Raw genomic sequence first — 17,147 nt, forward strand, 5'->3', positions numbered from 1 at the left:
AATCAGCTTCTTGCCATTGCTCTGCTAGCACTGGCCCTTCTCATGAAGGGACAACTTCTATTCTCATGTCCAAAGCATATGTGTCTGCTACTAACAAAGAAAAAAGAAGTGTTTACTGACATCGTTTTATAACAGTTCCGTGTCCAGCAGAAACCAAATATTGCTAGTTCTGTCCAGGCACAACAGCCATGAATGGTTAAAAGATTAAGGAACATAACTTCCAAGTCCTAGTGTTAAGCTTTACCAAGACTTTTGTTTCAGAATGATTCTCAAAAGACTGCAAAAACAATACAGGCAGGCTTCGAACAGACATTTTTAGGCATTTGCCACATTGTGCAAAGAGACAAGTCATATTTTAAAGATGGTTTTCACATCCATGGGTGTTCGTTTAGGAAGCATTATGCCAAAATAACTGCTTGTCTGATGAGAAATATAGATTAAATTCTAAAGCAAAAAAAATGTTGACATCGGAAATTACCATATGTTCTGATGTTCTCTCCCATCACCTAAAAGACCACCTTCCTATTACCACAAAAATTTATTTTCCCAATCTAGCAATTCTTTAGCATTTCATCACAGAAATAATAAACCCTGTATCAGTGGGCTATGCAGGCTATTACTTGCACAAAGACAGTTATCAACATCATCATTAAGACCAACACACATCGACACACTGGAAACAACCATCAATGCATATAGCTCAGAAGTGAAATTATTGAAGAGATTTAATACAGGATAGCATTAAGTTCCTTAAGACTTTTGCCTCTAGCAAAAGCTGCTGTTATATAAGCATTCTCTAGAAGTGTGCTTTCTTGAACTAATAAGATGTATCTAAATCATGATTAAATATGAAAAATTAAACTGAAATAGGTAATAGTAACCAAAACTATTTCTAAGTAAAATAAACAAGCCAGATATTTGACAGGTTAGGCATCTGCTTCTAAAACTGCACAGCCAGAGAACACTCCATAACGCTTAAGAAGTGCCCCTGATCATCTGTACGTTACACAGAGCTTCACACCATGTAGGAGGAACCTTACTTGATTGGAGCAGTGGCTCCCTCGGGTCCTTCCAGTTCTGACAAAGGAACAAGATCCCACTTAAAGTGCAGGCCCCAGTTAAACCCTCCACGCACAACTGGGGAAGAGCTGTAGGTAAGCGTGTCAGCACTGATTATGTCAATCACAGGGCACACCACAGTCCTGCGATCTTCTCTGATGGGAGTCAGTAGAGGTTGTAACCACATCTCGTTCACCTCACAGTGACTGTCCAGGAATACCAGCACTTTCCCTACAGAGGCCAAAGCACACAAAACACAAAGATCCATGGTAACGTGAAACACACAAACACATATGCAATTATATCAGCAGCAGAGTATCAGCAGCATCCTCACCACCCTGTGCAACAGAGGGGAAAACACCATCTGCACTCGGAAGCGCTAACAAACCAGAGACTCCACAGGGATTAGTTCAGTCACAAAGGCAGAAGGTAGAGCCTGACTATTCACATTTAGTTATGAATCGCTCAAGTGGGCTGTTATTTGGATTTCTTTACAGTCATCAATTTTCTATTGAGATTCAGCAGAGCTACTGTACTTCAAATGAAATGTCACCAGACCAGCACTCTAAAAGTCAGGAGGTACATTGGTTCTAATGCAGAGCAGCTCCCACACCCAAGTTAGGCTACAGAGACCGCCAAAGATGACAGATATTCAGCCAGATGAATTATCCCCATGACAAAACTGATTTTGTCCGCTAACTGTAATTGCTTTGGGCTCACTTCGTATTACACTTCAGCATCCATCCAGTTATTGTTGCAGCTAGAATCTACGGATTTTAAACAAAGTCATTCTGATGAATTAATCTGCATACATCCATGACACAGGCCACAACATTTCAGTTCCTGAATATAGAGTAGCATAGAGCATGCCCTTATTTCATTAGCTCTAGAGTGACCGTGGATTCATACCAGTTTAAAAGGAAAGTGAATGCCCAAAATGAGCATAGCCAAATCTACCAGTATTAGATCAAGGAACACTTCAATCCCATCAGCTTACATGGGGATTATCTGCTATGATCAGAGAGAACAATTTGATCCCTGAGACACCTTCAGGCTCAGTTAGTCTGAAAAATCTGAATTTATGACACAATATAAAATTTATGTAACACTAGAATAATGTGGAAGAGATGGGAAAGAGCTTTAAAGAAAACAACCAAATAACAACTGAGCGCAGGAAAGCTCGGCAGAGGGATCTGCATAGGTTGAACTGATGGGCCAAGGCCAATTGTATGAAGGTCAACAAAGAGAAGTGCTGGGTCCTGCACTTGGCTCACAACAACCCCACACAACACTGCAGGCTTGGGGAACAGTGCCCAGCAGGAAAGGGCCTGGGGGTGCTGGTCAACAGCCAGCTGAACGTGAGCCAGCAGTATGTCCGGGTGGCCAAAAAGGCCAATGACATCCTGGCCTCTATCTGAAACAGAGTGGCCCAGCAGGACTCGGGAAGCAATCGTCCCACTGTTACCCACCACTGGTATGGCCACACTTCAAATACTGTGTTCAGTTTCGGGCCACTTACTTCAAGAGGGACACTGAGGTCCTGGAGCATGTCCAAAGAATGGCAATGCAGCTGGTAAAGGGTCTGCAGCACAAGCCTTATGAGGAGCAGCTGAGGGAACTGGAGTGGTTTAGTCTGGAGAAAAAGTGGCTCAGGGAGACCTTATTGCTCTCTACAGCTACCTGAAAGGAGGGTGTAGGCAGGTGGGGTCTGTCTCTTCCCACATAACAAGCGATAGGACAAGAGGAAATGGCCTCAAAGTTGAACCAGGGGAGGTTTATATTGGATATTTGGAAAAATTTCTTCACTGAAAGGGTGGTCAGGCATTGGAAAGGCTGCCCAGGGAGGTGGTGGAATCACCATCTCTAGAGGTGTTCAAAAAATGTGTAGATGTGGTACTTAGGGACATGGTTTAGTGGTGAAGTTGGCAGTCCTGGGTTAACAGTTGGACTTGGAAAAGACCTTTAAGATCACCAACCTAAATGACTCTATGAAAATAACTTCGAAACAAAGAAATATAATGAGACACCCATTAAGAACAGACAGTATTTGATGGGGGGGGGAAGACTCCTGCAGTGTAGAAGAGCAATAAAATCAGCTACAATTGCACTAACTAATGAATCCTAGCACAGACTGGAAAGCAAAAGCACAATTTTCTCTCTAGATTATGCCATTACAATGTTAATGAGTAAACAACAATTATGAGACTTCGTCTGCCACTCAAAATTATTTGGGTAAGTAGCACAGACTTTCTCAGACACCAAAGAATTTAACCGAAAGCATATTATGGTAAAAGTGTACATAAAGCACCAAATATCCAAATTAACACTCACTGCAACAACAGAAAAGCTTGTACGAGAAATATTACAACTGGATTGGCAAATTAGAAACCAGATTAGTGTACCTTACTAAAGAAACTGATTGCCCTTCTAGAGCAACAGTTTTTACATGAAACATGCAGAAAATATTCTGTGACCACAATACATAGCACAGATGGAGATGTTCCTGAGGCATTCTTTCAGGGCAGCAATACGGAAAATTCTATATTGCCTCACTAAATTTTGTCAAATACTGGCTTTGTTTTACTATTTCACTGACCTACTCTAAAAAATTAACTCATTTTATCAAAAGCAAACTTCCACAGGAATAAAAAAAAAAAATACAAATCAACAGTTTAGATAACGTTTAAAAGACACTCAAATTTGGCTCCAAATTTGCAAAGTCATTGCTTGGGTGACTTGAAAAAATATCTGCTCCCTCTTACACAGCATAGATTTCCTAAAGTTAATTACAAACTATAAAAACAGTGAATGTATTATATCTACTCTCTATTCACCTATAAGCAAGCACCAAGCCCTCCTTGCTTCCTTCTCATTGAGTAAAGAAAAATCTCAGGTGAGAACTAATTCAGTAAAACTATGAAGAAATACCGGAGAAAGCTTTATAAAGACCATGGTCACCATCAACTGCATAATATAAACATTTAAATACGCAGATAATGCTCATTAAGGTCTCCAATTGTCATGATACAGGTATCACTGAAGATACTGTGTAGTTGTTGCAACATAGGTTAATATAACAGCCAAAGATCAATGCAATTAACTGCCTTCAAAGTCACTGAAATTCTAAAAGAACTGTTAAAATGCCTCTCACCTAAGATAGCATTACCCCGAATCTTTCTTCCCCTGCACTAAGCCATGTAGATTAGAACATGGCACAACATGCAGAGCCCCTACAGTGGGCTGCGGCAATCACAAGTCAAACATTTAACATCTGCAAGAGCTGTGCGCTTCAAAAAGAAGTCACCCAATCAACATATGGTCAAAGTATGCAAGGAAAAGAGAAACAAGAAGGTATACCTGTGGCATGAGAGGCTCCAATCATTCTTCCTCGAATCAAGCCTTCCCGCTTCTCATTTCTTACCAATTTTGTGGTTTTGGGAAGCTGAGTTTTAACATAGTCATCCAAGTCTTTTTTCAAGTCAGCTGAGAAAAGACAAACACAAGTTCAACAACAGGATAGAAACTGTAAAAGCTTTGTTTAAAGTCCCAAGATGTTCAACTCAAAAAGGGCCAAAAACTTGATCAAAAAGCTACCCCAATACAGCACGGCTTCAAACCAAGAGTACCAAAAGGACAGCCAGTTATCCCACATGCTACACCTGCTCTCCAATTTCTGTAGCCTTTTTTTGTTGTTTTCTTCCACATTTTCTTATTAACTGCTTCACTTTTTCCTGCTGCATTGCAGAAACCCACACGGACAAAGCAGGTACATACCCTGCACTGAAGAGGACAATGAACCATATAACTGGGCTTCCCACCCACTGCACTCCTGCCGATAAGCACTTCCTTGCATTTTCTCAACTAACTTTTTATGCGCTGCCACTATTTCAGGTTTTATACTTAGCCTTGGTTTCCTGAATATAAACTGGATTATTATCTCTTTGTTCTGTTTGCAAAGCCTTTAGTACAACGCAGCTGAAGTTAACTGGAACTACTAGGTTCTATACTAAAAGAAATTACTGCTGCTAAAAAACTAAAAGGACTGTATAAAGAAATAGTATTTCCAAATTCTTCTCATGGTGACTGCCATTTGCAGCAGAAGTAATGAAAGCTCTTTTACGCAGGCAAGTGATTTAAATTACTATGTTCCATACACTAAAACAAATGCTGACATCTTTAAAGAAGCATGAAGACACCTTTCATTATCTGTACATGCTTCACTGATATAACAGCGATACAAAGTACAGCTCACTCACAGGTGGTTGCTTTTCTAAAATCCAAAAGGATCAAAGACAGTGCTGGCAAGCATGTGCTTTTGACAGAGAGCAAAGTTCGCTGCAGTCTATAGGCACTACTGCAACTTAACTAACATCAATGGCGATTTTAAGAGTAACAATTTTTTTTTCACCCAAGGACAGTGGTTTCTAACTTTAAAGTAGGACCACTGAGGAGAAAATGGACAATGAAGACTAAAGTAATGGAAAAAACATAAGTTAATAAGCTTATGAATAAATGAAAAGAAATATAAAATAAGGAAGGAAAACATAAAAGCCAGCTGAGACTGAACAGAGAACCTCGGTATAGAGGGGCAGACAGACTTTCAACAGAGGATATGCTGGAATAAATATTATTCTGATGAATGTCAGTTCCAACATTAAAATTGCTGTTAACAAGATTAATTGCCAAAGGAATATATGTGTTTTAGGAGGTACAAGATCTTTCAGGCAAGAAGAATGAAAAGGAGATTCCCAGAAACAACTCCAAATGTTAAGATCTCAGCATTAGCACTGCAAGGCAGCATCACGGATCAAGAATGAGAAGGTACCACATAGCAAATACAATGCTGGAGAATATTCTAGGACAAAGAAAACATCTCTGAAGAGATGCAGACAGGATTCATTTACATCACAGGAATTCTCTCCCCTGGTCTTGAATGTGACATCATATGCCAAAGACAATAGGAAATACCTTTTTAGAGAAAGCCTCCTAGGAAGCTGATGAAATAAGTCATCTCTAGGATGCTACCCAAATGAGACACCCAAGTAATCAAGACAGAAGGATTTGCAAACCTAAAATAAGCAAGTGCTTGAATCATTCTTCACCTGATGTATCAAAGCAAGGGAAAGAGTGTGTAGCAGCAGAAAACAAAGGGCTAGTACAAAGCAGAAAAGGTCAGTTGTCAAACTCAGCACTTAATGCAGATAAGGCTGCATGAAAGGACATACAATACAAGAGGAAAGTTTTGCATGTGCAAACTTCTGAAAACAACAGAAGGCAAAAAAAACCCAAAAAAAGCCATGTCCACACTGATGGCTAAACCAGGCCTACAACATGACCTTGAGCAGCAGAATATAAGATCCAGTAGTAAGTACCTAATGGCTAACAAGCTCTCAGAGTACAGCTCTGACCCAGACAAATGACCACTCTGCTAGAAACTGCCCAGTCATTGCCTGGGACTGAGTATATCATGGACCATTCTCAATAGGCACTTTAGTCTCAGACACCTTTTGGTGCTTTCATTGTTAATGGGTTTTTGGGTCGGCTTCACATGCACTGGGAATACTGATTTCTTTTAAAAGACATAATCCAATAAATTCCTTCAATAGTCTGCCTGAGAAATTTTGCTCCAAGGAGAGAATTGCTCCCTTTTAGCCAGTAGACAGTCTCCAAAAATTACTTTAGCCATTATCCTGCTCCATATCTATGTAAAAAAGGCTTCTTCAAAGAAGAAAAAAAATCTAGGATGGTGAGTCAGGGGTGTTATTATTTCAAAGTACTAAGTTGCAGACTGTTTGCTCCTTTTCAGTTCTTCAGTCTCTTCTGTGTAGAAGAATGCCTCCAGTAACAGCCTTCAAAATATCCTGTATGCTGTTCCATAACAGGTAAAGCCTAAATCAGGGAAAAAGAGGTTATACTAGAAAAAGAAATCCTGTCTTGCAGCAAAAGGAAAGAAAAAAATGTAACAGTGGGCTCAGCTGAGCCATGGAAATGCCTGCTGTAGCTAGTAAGACTGTTGATGATTGAGTGTAAGAAGCTTTTTGATGCAAAACTAGATGCAAAGACTCAAACTTTATGCAAGAGCACTGATGTGTAGCACAGCTCCTATATTTAAAGCTGAAGAAATAGGCTGTATTTCATCTAAGATACCATTTCAGGAAGTATGTAAGGAAAATTAATTACAAAAAAAATAAAAAGATCAGAGGCGTAAAGATTAAGCAATTTCCCCAAGCTCATGAGATTCATGCCACAGCCAAAGTCTGTTTCCTCAGTCACCAAACCAACTTTGACTTTCCTCAGCTGTAAAATTCCATTTGGTAAAATTAAGCAGCAGCACAAACATCAGTAGTATCATCATCAAGAGCAGTAATTCTCTGTATTAGTAACATCTCCTCCCATCTTTGGCTTCAAAACATGTTCATTTGAAGTCAGAAAGGCAAAAGTAGCAACCTGAATGTTTTGAACCTAATTTGGCCTTCAAATTAGCAACAGGCCGGAAGAGTGCTGGTATTACTGCCTAAACACAGGCACTAACCAAATACATTACCATATTCAAAAGACTGAGTTTTGAAGTCAGCTTAGTTCTGAATGCGAAGGTTAAAAAACTTTAAAAACAACAAATTGCACAAGACTTTGTAGCAAAGAGTGGTATTGCTTCCAAAACACAAAGCAATAAAACAAGCTTTTAAATATTACACATTCCTATCAACAAGGGACAGTGTTTGATCTTTGTTTTCTCCTCTATATTAACATTTGATCTGACCTCAGAGAAATGAACGAGCTGCATAGGAAGAGAATTTCATTCTACATTATACACATCTAATCAGTCTCTTAGAGCAAGTGAGACCTTAACCCAGAAACCAAACGATGAGACCAAGGGAGCTAATTATATGTGCTAAAAATATATAATCTAAAATTTATTTTAAAAATGCAAACAGTTGTGGACTTGCACAGAGACAACCAGGGAACTTGCACAGTCCTGCTCGCAAGTACTGCTACGCTAATACATTCCTCAACAGGCATTTTGCTTTTGAAGGACCAAAACGGTTGAATCGCGTGTCTGTTGTTACCTTGTCCATCATTCGAGAGAAACATGCCGAAGCATCAATCTTTCAACAAGAACAAAGCAACTCTGCAAGCTCTACCTCTCCAGGGCCCCTCCCAGACTGAGGGAGCAGAGGCTGCTCCACTGAGAGCCAGGGACGGCTGCTCCCAGGGTGGCCACAAGAGGCTGTGCGAGAGCCACGCAGAGCCTCCCAGTGAAGGCTGAGCTCCGATCCCAGCAGCCACAGGTCTGAAATGCTGAGCAAGTACAAAACACTGACACACAGTTTCCATAGTGCCACATCAACTTAGCTGCAAGATCGCTGGTGAGACTACGTGCATTCAGTTCCTTTCAGGGGCATTCACAGTTAATATTGGCCCACAGAGTTTATTGTAAGATCAGTGTAATCTGCTCTGAGCACCAGAACAGCCCAAGCAGAGTACTGTTAAAAACAGCTGCACTATGAACAACTGCTTAATTATCCCCTCCACAAATATACACCCCTCGCTATTAGCTTTGAAACCTGTTTTTGTATTCTGAAGTCCGTATTATACAAAGTTCATCAGTAAAATGGCACCAGCATCAAAGGAGATGTCACCTTGGGCTTCTCAGAACATCATGCATCTCTACTGGCTGGCACGTTTTGGAGACTGACTGTAGTACAAGTTGGTTTTGCATAATGGTCTCCACATGTTTATTCTGACCAGTCAGTAAAGCACAGGAAAAGAGAGGAAGGTCAAGAAGTGTAAGCACTGAACAAAATATTCCTGAAAGGTTCCCTCACCCAATTCACTGTTGTCATCCACCAAAATAATCTCATGAAGAAGGTGCGCAGGAGTGCGATCCAGGACACTATGTACTGTGCGAAGCAGGGCAGAAAGCGCTTCATTGTAGAAACAGATAACAACACTGGCAGATGGCAGATCAGAAGGGTAGGACTTCTCTCTACATCTGCAAGCAGAAACATAGTAGTTACCACTTTATTTTCAGTGAGATTTCCAAAGGGCTAAGTCACTGCTGAAACTTCATAAGTAACAAGCAAACATTAAATGTGTAGGAAGAACCCCTAACTTGAACATTAAGAGTCCAGGCATATAACACCTATATAGCAGGGCTCAGCATAGTAAGTTACTCTCCACATAATACAGACTTATAATTAACATTGCTACTTGTTAGAAACCAGAGGATATCATGGAGTGGGGTGGGAGTAAGAACCACGGATCCTTAAAACATAAACAAGAGAAAACACCAAGAGCTTGTTTAAGCTGTCAAAACACTGTCTAGTACCCTTGGATAGCTCAGACACGTACAGGAATGGCAAGTATGACATGAGGCCTACAAAAAACCCCACAACTTCATTGGCCAGCTGCTGGAGACTAGGTTGGATATCCCAGAATACCTCCAGTGGTGCTAAATACCTATTTAGACAATGAAGACTGGGATCCAGCCTGCAGATTAAGACAATTAAGTCTAGTCACTGCTGTCAGTGAAGTCTAGATAGTATTTAGCTCACCCTAAGGCTAAGTGTATTTTGTCAGCTGAAGAGCTCTGCATGCTTCATTAACTGCATTGACTGGATCTCTGCTAATTATAATAAAAGCAGAGACAACTGACTAACATGCAGTTACTTAAGTTTAAGCATCTTAATCTGCAAGCTGAATCCCACTCAAAGCAGAAGATCATTCTTTCTTTCTCCTTATTTTCAGATTTTGTTCATACATTTAGAAGGGCACAGTGTCACAGATTAATGCCATATGAAGATGCCAGACATGAGGAAATCCAATAAAAATATGAAATTATAAATGAAAACCTAGAAGTATACAAGAAAAGTCTTCATTGACTTGGAATGAACTCAGCTCTTGGGGCGAGACATTTCAGCAAGTACGATTCATTACACTTACACAAAGCAGAGAAACCACTAGTAAAATGAATTGAAAAATAAATAGACCTGCATTTAATGTTGGGGTTTTTTAATTGTTGTTACAGCAACGTGTTTCTTCCCCTAGATCCATTCAGACAGATTATAGAAAAATATCTGCTTTTTGCAGGGCAATCCAGATACCAAGCAAAGACTTCAAGTGAGAAGCAGAGCATTTTGTCATCAGTCATTCTTCTATTTTATCCTCTGTAGGCTTACAACAAATGTGAAATAATACAGAAGGTGAAAGCCTTTCATTAACTTGGGCACTGGAACATCTAATGTCCATCTTGACCCAGGAAGCTACAGACCAATCAGTCTCACCTCTGTGCTCAGCAACATAATGGAGCAGATCCTCCTGGAAACTATACTAAGGCACATGGAAAATAAGCAGGTGATTGGTGACAGCCAACATGGATTCACTCAGGGCAAGCCATGCCTGACAAATTTGGTGTCCTCCTATAACAGGCTTACAGCATTGACGGAGCAGGGAAGAGTGATGTCGCCCACCTGGACTCGTGCAGAGCTTTTGACACTGTCACACATAACATCCTTGTTTCCAAAGTAGAGACACATGGATTTGATGGTTGGAACACTTGGTGGACAAGGAACTGGCTGGATGGTCACACTCAAGGAGTTGCAATCAATGGTTCAATATCCACGTGTAGACTGGTGACAAATGGCATCCCTCAGGGGTCTGTACCGGGACTGCTGCTGTTCAACATCTTTGTCAGAGACATGGACAGCGGGATCGAGCGCACCCTCAGCAAGTTCGCTGGTGATACCAAGCTGTGTGGAGCAATCAACATGCTGGAGGGAAGGGATGCTGTCCAGAGGGGCCTTGACAAGCTTGAGAGGTGGGCCTGTGCAAATCTTCTGAAGTTCAACAAGGCCAAGTGCAAGGTCCTGCCCGTGGGTTGGGACAACCCCCAGAATTAATACAGGCTGGGTGAAGAACGGATTGAGAGCAGCCCTGAGGAGAAGGACTTGGGGATGCTGTTGGACAAAAAGCTTAACATGGCCCAACAATGTGCACCTGTAGCTCAGAAAGCCAACTGTATCCTGGGCCACATCAAACGAAAAGTGACCAGCAGGTCGAGGGAGGGGATTCCCCCCCTCTACTCTGCTCTCCTGAGACCCCACCTGCAGTACCGCATTCAGCTTGGGTTCCCCAACATAAGAAGGACATGGACATGTTGGAGCAGGTCCAGAGGAGGGCCATGAAGATGATCAGGCGGCTGGAGCACCTCCCTTATGGAGACAGGCTGAGAGAGCTCGGGTTACTCAGCATGGAGCAGAGAAGGCTCTGGGCTGACCTTATATCAGCCTTCCAGTACTACAAGTGGCCAACAAGAAAGCTGGAGAGGGAGGGACTTTTTACAAGGGCATGTAGTGACTGGACAAAGGGGAATGGCTTTAAACTGAAAGAGGGGAGATTTAGGTTAGATATAAGGAAGAAATTCTTCACTCTGAGGGTGGTGAGGCGCTGGCCCAGGCTGCTCAGAGCAGCTGTGGGTGCCCCATCCCTGGCAGTGTCCAAGGTCAGGCTGGACGGGCCTCGGAGCAACCTGGGCTGGTGGCAGGTGTCCCTGCCCATGGCAGGGGGGTTGGAACTAGATGATCTTTAAAGTCCATTCCAACCCAAACCATGCTATGATTCTATGATCTTTCAAGGGTACCAAACAGAATCATAGCATCTCTTCTGGTAGTTACAATACTAACTAGCTCAAAATGAAGCTTAAAAAAATAAGAATATTGTTACATGCTTTCAGTAACTGAGTACACAGCTAGCAAGATGAAAGAGAGAGAGGGCATGTAATCCTAGTATTGCTGGATACAAAGTTTGATCCCTTTTCCACACTGATTTTTAAAGCATTATCTTTGGAATCTTGTTTCCATCAAAACAGCTGTCTGCCAATCCTACTACTGACAAAAATTATGACAATACGATAAAAGTTTGAATAAACTTGTATCCAGTCCTGCTCTTCATTAAGCATTCTTAAAGTGATTTAAGAATCAGGGAAAAACTTTGCTTTCGAGGAGTAGCAGTCTTTTTTTTCATGGAGCCTGATTTGTGTGGGGCTTTACTTAACACATACCTTTTCCAGGTGGTAAAAAATTACATCTCCAGGAACAATATTCAGTCAAAAAAGACAGAAGAGATCAAAGACTTTAGGTCCTAGCCTCTAGCACTCCTGTTTGAATAGCTGAAAATCTGCCTTCAGCAACATAGGAGGCTGAAAGAGTGTTTAACAAAAACATAATACCAAAAATTTTAAATACTACATCAGGTATAATGTAACAAGTCCTTGAGCACATGAAATTATACCATGGTCTCTCCAAAAATCAGTACATACTTTGCATCTCTTGTATCAGGCACCTCCCTGTGGTATCCCAGTCGATTACTGATAAGCATATTGAAAGCATGCTTCTGATACCCCAAGTCTCTCACTTCCTGATCTTCTTCATTAAAAATCATTCCTGCAAAAGAAACAAGCCAAGATCAGTTAATAGGCTCAAAAAACATCTTTTGGAAACAATCAAGGATTGAAAGGTATGTCTTAACCTCCCCTAAACCCCATTCTGTTCTTCAAAAACCCCTCTGGTTTTGCAAAGTGTATTTTTGTGCAACTATTTTTGTTACCTCTCACAAATAGGTAGCACTTACGAGTAGCCCTTGCAGCTGTAATAAAATTAAATCATTCTCCAAAGACTGATGGCTTCATTGTGTTTATTGCCTTACCAGACACACTCCCTTCGCTTAAATGGCCTCCAATTCTTAGCACCACCTAAAAACCAACATCAAAGCAGCAACAGAGGAAAGACTTTGGTGCACAATGTATCAGCACCTGTCTATACAGATGAAGGGTCTGTAATGGGATTTTTGAAATAAAAAACACATTTACAATGGTAGAAAAACCCTCACACTAGCAGCTTCACTTCATGTAGTTCTCCTAAGCCTGCAGTAACATAAAAATAGGTATAAAAAAACCTGTAAACTACTTATCTCACCTGGGACTTTGACAGCAAGCAAAATAGCAAGAGTCAGCTATTTGTTTATTATTTTAGCAGAAGCATCAACTGTTGCTGAGCAGGGCAGAGGCAGCAATTGCTGGTGTAAGTACACTGCTAGAGTCCAAGATTAAATCCTCAGTGCCCCTCCTGCCTGCCTTGACTCAGTGCCATAGGCCTCTCACTCAATGAGCCATATAGCCATCAGCATGACTAGAAACAAAATGTTACGGTACTTAACTCTTCTACAGAAAAAAAGAGGAGGGAGAGGCAGTGTCTGCCACGACCTGTGTTTGCTAGCCAATTCTGCAACAATTCAGGTAGCAGAGCAATGACTTTTTACTGTCCCTGTTCAGCTGGCTGCACAGGATGAGATGCCTATGCCCTTCCAGCTGTTATCAAGCTACAGAGGCAACTTCAGTGAAATTTCAGTACAAGAAGTGAGCAAAGATCATGTAATTTATCTCCTTCCACCCTGTCCATCATCTCCATATTGTTCAAAATCTACAGAAAATAAGTAGTAAGTGGGTTCTTCACTTATGCTACCATACATCCAGAATAATGTTTCAGAGAATCACAACTAATTTAGGTCAGAAGGGACATCTGGACTCACCTCCTGCTCAAAAGCAGGTTGGCTCAGAACTTGTACAGTTATGTTTCAAAAGCTTACAGTATCTCCAAGGATGAAGATTCTGCCTCTTTATTTCCCTGTTCAAGCATTTGACCACCATTGCACTGAAAATGTTTTTCCTCTTACTTAACTGAAATACCCTCCTTGCTCCAATTTCTTATCATAATCCCATATACCTCCAGGAAGGCTCCATCTTCCCTACAGCCTCCCATTAATCTGCTGTTGACAGCAATAAAATCTCACCTCTCAGCTTTCTCTCTATAGCAGAATAAACACAATTCTCTCAGCCTTTCTTCATACCTCACGTTCTCCAGTTTTCAACAGCTACGCCAAAGCTGAGCTCAAGCCCAGAGAAAAAACGATGGGTTAAAAAACAGAACAGAAGAAAGGTAATTTTAAAAGTTTGGAAGCTTTCTTCCTTTTCAAACAAGTAGTCCTGGTTGGCCTTTGGAGCACAGCTGTGTCACTACCAGTTGTGCTTCAGCAACAGTCTACCTCTATGTACAAGATGACCTAGAGGGAATTCTGTGCATCCACTTCCCACCATTTACATTTATGACCCTGTTGCTTTTAGTCTTCATTACAGCAACAGCAAAGCAGACGCACTATCAAACACCTCAAAAGCTGATGCCTTGACATTTGTGCAGGACCAAGTGGGAAACGCTGGGTAGTGATATCTGCAAAAGACTTGGGATAAACCCAGATAGTGTGTCTCGTGGTGACTGGATATCATGGTCATGGGTAATTGCTCCCACTGTGGATACGATGCATCATGGGAGCAGGAATGAGGTCTGTTTACAGTGGCAATGCCAGTGCCACTTGTCTGGCACCAGCAGTCTAAAGGGGTCACTCATTCCTCCTCTGAGCCACACGCATTTCCAAAGTAAGGTTTCCAGCTTGTCAGTTCGGACACCGAGCCCAACCATTCTTGCATACTCAGCATCAGTAACACTGTGCCACTGTGTAAAAATATTTTCTTTATACAAATCATGAGCTTAAGAAACACATACCAAATGTTTCATTCCACAATTCATACATACCCAACCACTAACTACTTTTTTCTGACCTTCTGAATATAGATTAGAAGGAGTACTAGTATTTCTTAAAACATTCTCATGAAGAACAACATCTAAAATGTATGCAAAAGGTCTGAAAGATTTCAGTTCAAACAGCAGATAAAAGCCCTTGGAAAATAAGGGCTTTGCAATCAAAACATCACTTTAGGCCATACTTCAGCAGTGTTATGTGGCTCTTACATATTAATAAAAAACTTAAAAAAAAGAGATAGATTGCCCTACAAGATGACTGGTTTTGGCTATCACATGCCAACTTCCTTTTAATTTCTTTTTGCTTCACATGTTTATCACTGCCCTACACCAGACAGACAGGAAGCCCTTTCCTGCAGCACCTGATTTAATTTTAACAGAGAACCAGCTGTCTCCTGATGATTCATGTGGAATTTATCCTGGCATTATAATTCCCCTTGGCTTTCACCAACCAAACCAGTCACTTGGTTTGAAGATCAAGGCAATTCTCAGTTGAGAAGCTCAGATTTCTTTCCTGGCCCATACTGAATAGTTGGAAAGAACTGGCCACCCTTGGGCTAGTCTTCACCTCACTTGGCTTTCATGCTTTTTGCAGTGAACTGATAAACACTTGTAATGCTACAGAGCAACATGAATTGGCATTTTTCCTATGTATTCACACAGGTCAAATGACCAAGTCTGAAATTGACATTTGGTAAAGTTCTATTAACTCTGGAAGCTCATGATCCACCATTCATCCAAAGTAATGACAGAGGACTTCAGACAGATCAAGGTATTAAACTCTTGGCTATGAAGGTTATTATGCCATATTTCCTGAAGAAGCAGCAGAAACCAATACCACAACGCTCAGTATCTGCCTCCAGACTTAAAAGCAAGTTTGCAAGCCAGCACACAACATGCCTCGGTTTGCACATCTGAACACAGCACTGAATAAGCTATAAGTAGTTAAATATACAAAGCATTTTAGTTTGGAAGACAAACCCAAATCATCTCATTGATGAAATACGCTCCAATGAAACTCACAGACCTTTGTTAATACAAAGCAAGCAGGATTTGGCCCTAACCACTGTCATTTCAATAAATCTTTCATTGTAATTTTGTCCCACACACATTTCTTGTAGATGATTTCATACTCCAAGGATATTCTCCAAATCAATGTGTCCTCTTCATTGTGTACTGTTATCACACTATTTTTAATCACTGCCTATAAGCAGAATTTCTCTGCACCTAATTGAAGTTTATGCATTTAAGTCCAATAAATATAGGACTAAGATATGAAGCAAGCATACACTGCGCTTCCAAAAGCAAGAACTGCATTAGAGGCAGCACCTTGCTGTAATGCTGTCCTCCCCATTAGCACTTACACAGCACAACTGTAAATGTTAGGAATAGTATATTTTGGAATAAACACAGTAGAATAAATTTAAAGTAATTCATAATGAAGAGAGCCACTAGTACACCCTGCACTTTAACAAACAAAACTACTTCATTATACAGTTTTTCCTAAGATCCCTTACAAAAAACCTCAGGATCTCATTTCTTCTGCTCTTCTAATAAGTTTGCCACCAACACTGAACACCACTTACCCATTTCAGGAGAGAATTCTACCTCCCCCTTAACTGGGTCCTGGACATGATTTCCAAGAGGATTCCCTATCTTATTTTCTTTCTGTTGCAATTCAGGTATATGAACTGGCCCCCGTGTAAAACGAGGGTAAAACTTTTTTGGAAATGGCCTCTGAGGTTCCAGCCCCTTGACGGGCACATTCTTGAAGGATTGGTTCTCTTCACTGAAGTTGAAATAAACAAAGAGAAGTAGTGTCCAGGTCACAGATGTGAAAAGGCACCCATAGCAGAAATAGCGAAGTGTGACACTTCCCATTGTAGACTTAGCATCATTGAGGATCCATTCTCAATTACCTGAAAGAGTGAAAACATGCATTTTGAGAGTGCTGCCTGTTACCTCATCAGGTCTATACATCAGGAAACACATTCTATAGGTTACCCATCCATTAAATGATTTTTGGAACTTTAAGCACAGATGTTAAGAATGAAATCCCGTTCCACTTTCACATTCAAAAAATAAACATGACCAGTTTGCACATTTTCTGTGTAGATACTACTGCTTTAAAACATAAAGTGAACAATCACCAAGAGCCCAGTGACATAGTTAAAGGTAAAAAAGATTAATTTTTCCTTGCAATAGTTATATAATCATCTATCTTCCACAATGGTATATTCCTTTAAACCATTCATTTAAACCACTTTTTAACTAAATATAGCACACACAGTGAATTGATTCTTCACAGAATGGTTGGAAGGGACATCTGGAAGTCACTTTGTCCAACCCCCTTGGTTCAAGTAGGGCCACCTTGAGCCAGTTGCCCAAGAGTATGTCCACACATGTCCATTTTTTAGTTTGGTTCCTATCCTAAAGCAT

At 40.8% G+C, this 17,147-nt stretch overlaps 1 protein-coding gene across 3 annotated transcripts in view; it reads right to left on the minus strand.

Moving 5' to 3' along the window:
• Positions 1-17,147, minus strand: part of GALNT11 (polypeptide N-acetylgalactosaminyltransferase 11) — a 56,640-nt gene that overhangs the window by 23,184 nt on the left and 16,309 nt on the right. For all 3 annotated transcript variants that reach the window (XM_040593324.1, XM_040593325.1, XM_040593323.1), the window contains exons 2-6: positions 16,295-16,627; positions 12,377-12,500; positions 8,886-9,052; positions 4,417-4,542; positions 1,041-1,290 (exon numbers count right to left, since the gene is read on the minus strand). In XM_040593324.1, coding sequence (XP_040449258.1) covers positions 1,041-1,290; positions 4,417-4,542; positions 8,886-9,052; positions 12,377-12,500; positions 16,295-16,589 — 962 coding nt within the window. In that variant the 5' untranslated portion in view covers positions 16,590-16,627. The remainder of the gene's footprint in view (positions 1-1,040; positions 1,291-4,416; positions 4,543-8,885; positions 9,053-12,376; positions 12,501-16,294; positions 16,628-17,147) is intronic.

The sequence above is a fragment of the Falco naumanni genome, chromosome 4, assembly GCF_017639655.2.
Source record: "Falco naumanni isolate bFalNau1 chromosome 4, bFalNau1.pat, whole genome shotgun sequence".
Classification (NCBI taxonomy): Eukaryota; Metazoa; Chordata; class Aves; order Falconiformes; family Falconidae; genus Falco; species Falco naumanni.